The sequence below is a fragment of the Olea europaea genome, chromosome 2 (assembly GCF_002742605.1).
Source record: "Olea europaea var. sylvestris chromosome 2, O_europaea_v1, whole genome shotgun sequence".
Taxonomy (NCBI): domain Eukaryota; kingdom Viridiplantae; phylum Streptophyta; class Magnoliopsida; order Lamiales; family Oleaceae; genus Olea; species Olea europaea.
Window position 1 is genome coordinate 850,216 of NC_036238.1, and position 8,286 is coordinate 858,501.

Here is an 8,286-nt window from a genome sequence, read left to right on the forward strand (position 1 = left end):
CAAATATTATTCATCCTAAAAAGCTATTAATAGTTTCATCCAAACACTCACTATGTAATTTTTTTATTTATTTTTTTGGGGAAAAAATCTAGAAAACGAGTCATTAACCTGTAGCAATTTAAAAAGTTTCATTTCAATTACACATTCTAATAAATCTACAAATACTATTATTTATCTATTTATACATAGGTTGTTTACATATTCTTCCCAAACAGAGGCTTGGTTACCTTGGATTAATTCTGATATTTTTGTTATTTAATTGGTATTAAATTTAATTTTCAAACTTTAATTTATAAAATTGAGATGTGGCCAAAGAAGGTGATAGCCCTGTAGATTCGTTCCCATGGTTCGATCCTTCCCGATAAAATGCAACGTTTTCGAATTATAATCTCTTTTACGCGAGAAAGGGGGATCACCTTCTAAACCTAAGTATTTCTCAATGACTAATAGCATACAAGTACCGTGAGATAAAGGTTGAAAAGTGAAATCTTCTAATTCTTCCTATTTGACTCGAAGCCGATGGATCTTTATATGACTTTTCCACAATGTTTCGAGTCCCTTTTTTTTAGAAATAACGTTTTGCGTTTGATTTTTCTTTCCACTTCCGTGCAACTTATGGGAATAAATTTAAGTGGAAAAAACAGCGCGTGAACCATGAATCTACTAAGAAATATGAAACTGTGTAACTACCTATGATGACCAATAAGGCCCTTTCAAGTGGCCCATGCAAAAAGATTGATTAATCTGTCAACGCGTAATTCATTTGAGTTTTTAGGATAAACAAAGTATTATTAATGACATGTAGATATTATTTTAAATGATTAAAAAACGTGAAAAATACATATGCAAAATTTATAAAAATAAGTATGATTTATTGAAAACGAATTTGTTGACCAATAAAAAATCTAACTTCAAGTTAGAGCGAGTGAATAATAGCATCCACCAATTTACTGATATTATATTATCAATAATTTTTCAACGATATTGTATTGTGTAATTTTGTGTTAAAGATTATATTTTGTTACGCTGCACCTTAACACATGTTTAGTATGTAAAGAATGGAAAAGAATGAAGATCAAAACACATGACATGATTTATTTATCGTCATGTAGAGTTCAATTTGTTTATGGTTATCATTTTTTTATTGGCGAGTTACATTCATGATCAAAAGTCAAGCCTAGTTGGTATATAAGTACATTTTGGAGTATTAAGTCATTGTTTGAGCCACATTATTTTTAAAAAAATATATTTTTTAATAGTGATTTAACATCATTTCAACCACACATTCTTCAATAAAATAATATTATATACAAATCTAAAACTTTTCCTTATTTTTAACTACACATTTCCTATTATTTGACATCAATAATGCATTTTTTTTCCTATAATGTGACTCAAACAAGCCCTAAGAGTGGACCATATTAAATATCAAAGATGATCAAGTAATTAAATATTTGAGTCAAATGCAAATTGGATGAACAATTTATTTAAAAAAATGTTATTAGGTTATTTTTAACATATTTGATAGATGCAATTACTTTCTAAGTTCCGTTTCTTTTTTATTAGGATAAAAAAAAATGTTGCTTATTTTTAAATGTTATTGTCACTTTAATAAATCCTTAATAAATTTGACCTACTCAAAAGAACCTATGATAATTCGAACAAGTCTGCTCTCTTATCCTAAGCATAATTTAGCGTTTGTTTGGGATAGTTTAAAGAGTTGTTATAAAAATTGAAGTCAAAGACAATAATTTATCTTGAATCATATATTTAGCCCTATATTGTGGGGATTAAAATCAGTTTTTAGCATATTTTGATAAAAGTTGATAAAATATGTAATTGAAAATTTGTGAATCCCTCGAAATATATGATTAAAATTAATTATTAATTTTCACAAAAAATAAAAAATAAAAAATAAATTAGATTTCAATCCCTAACAACACGGGCTCAGTGGGATCTACTGTTTTATCAACTTTTCACTACACATTCAGCAACTTGTATCTAAATTTGTTAAAAAGTTCGTAAAAGTTTTTGTCAAACAACCCCTTGAATAATTTGAATAGTGAAGATACGTTGTATCTACGTTTGTGTTCATATCCTAATCGTAGAAGTATATTTTAGACCATTCATTGTCAATCACAATTATAATGAGAAAAATGATTTTTTTTTTAATTTTTTTTTTTTTTTTTTGGGTTGTATTTAGGCTTGTGTTCTTATCCTAATCGTAGAAGTATATTTTAGACCATTCATTGTCAATCACAATTATAATAAGAAAAATGATTTTATTTTTATTTTGGGATTTTTTTTTTTATTTTTTTTGGGAACAATTACATAACTAATGTAAGGCTCTCCTCAAGTGGCACCTTATCTTTTAGTTTCTAGGATAGTAAATTAATTGAATTCTCAAGATATGTTGATTTAGTTATAATAACTTTCAAATTTTTTGACGAGATATAAGTTTAATTAGTCAGGCCACAACAAAAAATAAATGAAAATATTTTAAATACATATAGTTCTTAATAAAGCATGCGATGGGATATGACGGAGAATAATAGTGATGGAAAACGGGCGGGTTCGGGGCAGGGCAGCCCCACCCCCTTTGGCCCGAACCCTATCCATCCCTCCTTGCACCCCGCCCCCGCCTTAGGCAGGTTGGGGCAACCCGCCAACCCATTCGAGGTAGGGCGGGGCGAGTTTTTTTTATCATTCCTAAAGAATAACTTAATTAATACGCATTGATTTAAAGGAAACTTCCGAATTTTAAAATATAATATTCGTTCATTTAACTCAAAATACAAATATTTGATTTTAATCTTTATTTTTATATAATTAATAATAGACAAATTGGGAAAATTTCACGATTTTTATTAACTTTAATCAAAATCACTCTATCTAATCTATTGTTGTGGCACAAACTTACAGAAAGCTATTACAAAGCACATTAACAATGGCACTCTTAATTAAACCCTATGCCAAATAAATTGTTAAACTGACCCTAATTAGTTTAAATGACATAATTAATTAAATGTGTGTGTGTATATATATATATATATATTCCCAACCCGTAGACTTGTTCGGTCCCGAATTAAATGGCTATGCAACACTGGTATGAACATATCACTAATCTCTCTCTCTCTCTCTCTCTCTCGAAAATAGTGATTTATTTATACATCTTGAGTGTTTAACAACCTTATTATATTTTTAGCGTTTAACAACCTTGTTTTTGGATTGAAGTATTTCTTTTAGACGGATGGATTAAAGCATATTATGCAGAGATTTTAAGAAGCCTAAAAGGAAAATATAATTAATAAGAGGACTTTCAGCAAAGTGCGGAAGTCAAGTAGCCCCACGTAACGTGAAATTCATGTATTATAGTACAGTAATTCAAGTCAAAGTTTTGGTTCATACTCTCAAGTATAGTTTGTTTAGTGTTTGATAATAACCATAGAAACTTCCCTTTCAACTTCCCCCAACTTGGGTCGTAATTTATTGTCATTTGCACACAATTTTGTGTATAAATATGTGGTTCTTCTCTTAGTCCTTTACCTGTAAACACATATTCTTTTCACGTCTCAACCTTCTTCCGTGATTATATTTTCCTCAAATATTTTGTTGAAACGCAAATTTCAGCAATGGATAGACTCCCAAAATGTGAAGCCAATTTTGTACCTCTTACTCCACTCACTTTCTTGAAAAGAGCCTCTATGGTTTATTCGAACCGCACCTCTATAATATATGGTGGCGTCCGGTTCACATGGCAGCAAACTTATGAGAGGTGTTGCCGCCTTGCTTCTGCTCTCCGATCGCTTAATGTAATCTCTCTCTCTCTCTCTCTCTCTCTCGAAAATAGTGATATATTTATACATCTTGAGTGTTTAACAACCTTATTATATTTTTAGCGTTTAACAACCTTGTTATTGGATTGAAGTATTTCTTTTAGACAGATGGATTAAAGCATATTATGCAGAGATTTTAGGAAGCCTAAAAGGAAAATATAATTAATAAGACGACTTTCAGCAAAGTGCGGAAGTCAAGTAGCCCCACGTAACGTGAAATTCATGTATTATAGTACAGTAATTCAAGTCAAAGTTTTGGTTCATACTCTCAAGTATAGTTTGTTTAGTGTTTGATAATAACCATAGAAACTTCCCTTTCAACTTCCCCCCAACTTGGGTCGTAATTTATTGTCATTTGCACACAATTTTGTGTATAAATATGTGGTTCTTCTCTTAGTTCTTTACCTGTAAACACATATTCTTTTCACGTCTCGACCCTCTTCTGTGACTATATTTTCCTCAAATATTTTGTTAAAACGCAAATTTCAGCAATGGATAGACTCCCAAAATGTGAAGCCAATTTTGTACCTCTTACTCCACTCACTTTCTTGAAAAGAGCCTCTATGGTTTATTCGGACCACACCTCTATAATATATGGTGGCGTCCGGTTCACATGGCAGCAAACTTATGAGAGGTGTTGCCGCCTTGCTTCTGCTCTCCGATCGCTTAATGTTGTCAAGAATAACGTGGTAAGTATTTAATACATATATGCAAAATACACTGTTAACTACTTTTTATTGCAGTAAAATAATTGTTTCATTGCTTTTCTGTCAATATAGGTATCTGTGTTGGCACCAAATATCCCAGCACTTTATGAAATGCACTTTGCAGTACCAATGGCCGGGGCTGTGCTAAATGCTATCAACACAAGGCTAGACGCTAAAAACATTGCTACAATTCTCAGGCATTCAGAAGCAAAGGTTTTCTTTGTCGATTACGACTACGTGCCTCTTGCACGCGATGCTTTACGTATTTTGATGGCTGACTTGCAGAAGTCTGATATTTCTATGCCATTGATTGTTATCATTGATGATATTGGCTCCCCAACTGGTGTTCGTCTAGGTGAACTTGAGTACGAGGGATTAATCTTTCATGGAAATCCAAGTTATGTTCCGGAAGAGATTAGTGATGAATGGGATCCAATTGCATTGAATTATACATCCGGCACGACGTCGGAGCCTAAAGGAGTTGTGTACAGCCACAAGGGGGCTTATTTAAGCACTTTGAGCCTAATTTTAGGCTGGGAAATGAAGAGTGAACCTGTCTATTTATGGTCACTTCCTATGTNGGGGGCTTATTTAAGCACTTTGAGCCTAATTTTAGGCTGGGAAATGAAGAGTGAACCTGTCTATTTATGGTCACTTCCTATGTTCCACTGCAATGGATGGACATTCACTTGGGGTGTCGCCGCCCGGGGAGGGACCAACGTTTGCATACGCAACACGACAGCCGAAGAAATGTACAAAAATATAGATTTACACAAAGTGACACACATGTGTTGCGCGCCTATCGTATTCAACATCCTCCTCGAAGCGAAGATGCACGAGCGATGCCAAATAACCACCCCAGTCGAAATACTCACCGGTGGTGCACCCCCACCGGCATCCCTTCTCGAGAAAATTGAAAATCTTGGGTTTCATGTCGTGCATGCCTATGGCCTAACCGAAGCCACTGGACCTGCAATGGTCTGCGAGTGGAAGAGGGAATGGAACCAGTTGCCTAGGGAGGCACAGTCCAAGCTCAAAGCAAGACAAGGAATTAGTGTACTGACGCTTGCGGATGCAGATGTAAAGGACCTAAAAACAATGCAAAGCGTGCCAAGAGATGGAAAAACAGTAGGCGAAATTGTCCTCCGAGGAAGTAGTATCATGAAGGGATACTTGAAGGATGAAAAAGCAACCTCGAAAGCCTTTCTCAATGGATGGTTCGCCACGGGTGATGTCGGGGTGATCCATCCCGACGGGTACTGTGAAATTAAAGATAGGTCTAAAGACGTTATTATTTCAGGCGGGGAGAATATCAGTAGCGTAGAAGTCGAGGCAGTGCTTTACAAACACCATAGCGTGCTAGAGGCTTCGGTTGTGGCCATGCCTCATCCAAAGTATGGGGAAAGTCCTTGTGCATTTGTAACCTTGAAAAAGAACTCCGAGGACGACCACTGCAGTGTGAAGGAGGCTGATATTATACAACATTGCCGGAGTAATTTACCACATTTTATGGTGCCAAAGAAAGTTCATTTCATGGATGAGTTGCCAAAGACTTCAACCGGAAAAATTCAGAAATTTCAATTGAGGGATTTGGCCAAGACTTTTATCATATTAGAAAATGGGAATCCATCTACCAAGAAGTCAACTCAAGTCAATCGGGAGCAACCAAGATATAACGGTCAACCTCAGGAGCAGATTCTGGCCCTTTCTCGTCTCTGAATACATACAATTTTCTATTGAGTTTTCTGCTTATGGATAATAATTAGTTTACGAATATCTAGCTTGCTGTATTAGTGCTATTGTTTATTGTAACTATATATGTATTTAATAATATTTGCAGAACTACACTTTTGAATTCATAAGTCAAAAAATCTCCATATATTGACTTTTAAGCTGTTATTTCATTTATCTTGAAGTGAAAACTGAAAACTCTTGGAGATGGAAGGTGCAGGAAATGGATGGTCCATCAACGTTGGTTGACCCGGCCCATATGTTGGTGTGTTGATTGGTGGGAATAGTTATGGTTGCAAAATAACCTACAATCCTATCATACCTCATTTATGAGAGGGGTGTAGACTTGATATTGATATAAAAGAATTATTCTAGTTGTACAATCAGGGTTGTTGGGGACTCACGATTTTTTTATTCAGCATGAGCCCCCTATCATGTGTGTGGTTATCAATCCCGATTGTACATGTAGTATAACTGGACATAAAAACATGCATTTGGATTGTGAACAACAAGTTCATTTCATTTGTGATCGAGTTTTGACCAAAGGAATGTTGATCATCAAGGAAAATATAGGAAATTGATTTTATTTTTCAATTTGGGATTCAAACATGTTGTAGGAATTTACAGTTGTATCATAGCCTAATTGTTTGTTTCCTTACATATTAACAATTTAACGTTCTGAAAATGTTTATGTTGAAAATTTGATGTTATTCTTGTTGAATGCCATTTTAATGAAGTTTGAATGCAATTAATGGCATATTAGAAATACTCCGCAGAAATTCATAAAAATTTATGGCGTATTAATTTTATGAGGTTTTGAGAAATACTTTCTTGAAATTTTCTTGAGTGCTCCCATATTTTTATGAGATTTTGAGAAAAACTTTAAATTATTTTAATAGCTAACCCTACTTTCTCGAGTGGTGATTTTCTTAATTTTGGTTAAAAGATTTATTACGACTCATTCTTGTTTATCGTGGTTAACTACACATAAAGAGTTATGTGTAATTACATGTTTAGTTATGTAACATCTAATTGATTGATGTAGTTTATGTTTGATGTGATGTTGGAAATGATCATTAATCTATCAGGCATACTTGATACATGTTAGTATTTTAATAACCTGTTTAGGAGTGATTTTGAAAATTAATTTTTTGACCATTAGGAGAAAAGTGGAGTCCACCTGTGAGAGAAAAAGTTAAATATGTCGACTGAAATAGTGAAATAACGATCAAAAAATTAATTTTTTAAGGAGAGAAAAATCACTCCCAAACAGGCTGTAACTTTGTGGGAGTTTTTCGATAGGTAGAACTAGTGAAATCCTCGCCTAGAACTTTTATTAAATTTTTTTGAGATTAAAGTTTTTATAATAGAATATTAGGATAGTGTATGATGATTGAAAACTTTGTGAATTTTTGAATCTATACGTAATGTGGAATTATTATCAATTTTAATTTGCACGCAAAAATGTCATGTTTGCATAAATACACATTTATATGATTGTCTCGAAAGTTTTGACAGGTGATGCATCTAAGAACATCATTGTTGATCTTAATAAGGGTGACGTGATAAATTAAATATCGGTGCCTATAACATTTGGCACCATAAGATTTAGTATGTGCTGGAGGAATATGATATCTTTGAAGATATTAACCACGTGATGGAAGAACTAGATAAGGGTAAAACTGTCTCCCGAGCATATCCTAGTGGTGTAAAAGATAAGAGTGAAGTATACTCAGCTTTGTTGGCGGCCGCAGTGTGAAGATTCGATTCCTGAAACATAAATTGTGACTCTTTGTGGGCATCAGTGTACAGGCAGCTTTTGTTCCCTAACCTGCTAAGGCACATCTTACAATTAACCTTCCTCACGATTCTCCAGGGACGGGGCGGTGAGAGACCCTTAAGGTTGGGGTTCAACATTTTTAGATAAGGGTAAAACTACTCAATATGGAAGGGATTAGGAAACTAACTGAACATAAAAAATGAAAGATTCCATTTCTGGTACATTTTTGATA

General features: G+C 33.9%; 1 protein-coding gene across 2 annotated transcripts; it reads left to right on the forward strand.

The window, feature by feature from the left end:
* Window positions 1-4,223: 4,223 nt before the first annotated feature.
* Window positions 4,224-6,435, forward strand: LOC111408345 (butyrate--CoA ligase AAE11, peroxisomal-like). 2 transcript variants are annotated; one of them, XM_023038122.1, is made up of 4 exons: window positions 4,224-4,525; window positions 4,616-5,109; window positions 5,193-5,239; window positions 5,310-6,435. In XM_023038122.1, the coding sequence occupies exons 1-4, from the start codon at window positions 4,328-4,330 to the stop codon at window positions 6,260-6,262; spliced, it is 1,692 nt and encodes a 563-aa protein (XP_022893890.1). In that variant the 5' UTR covers window positions 4,224-4,327; the 3' UTR covers window positions 6,263-6,435. The 2 variants fall into 2 exon arrangements, with proteins under 2 accessions (XP_022893890.1, XP_022893884.1); XM_023038116.1 differs by having other exon boundaries at window positions 4,225-4,525; window positions 4,616-5,075; window positions 5,160-6,435.
* Window positions 6,436-8,286: the final 1,851 nt, after the last annotated feature.

Coding starts and splice junctions, on each gene's coding strand:
- LOC111408345 (XM_023038116.1), top strand. CDS start 4,328: ATGGATAGACTCCCAAAATGTGAAGCCAATTTTGTACCTCTTACTCCA. Junction 4,526..4,615: donor ATGTTGTCAAGAATAACGTG/GTAAGTATTTAA, acceptor CTGTCAATATAG/GTATCTGTGTTGGCACCAAA. Junction 5,076..5,159: donor CACTTTGAGCCTAATTTTAG/GCTGGGAAATGA, acceptor GCCTAATTTTAG/GCTGGGAAATGAAGAGTGAA.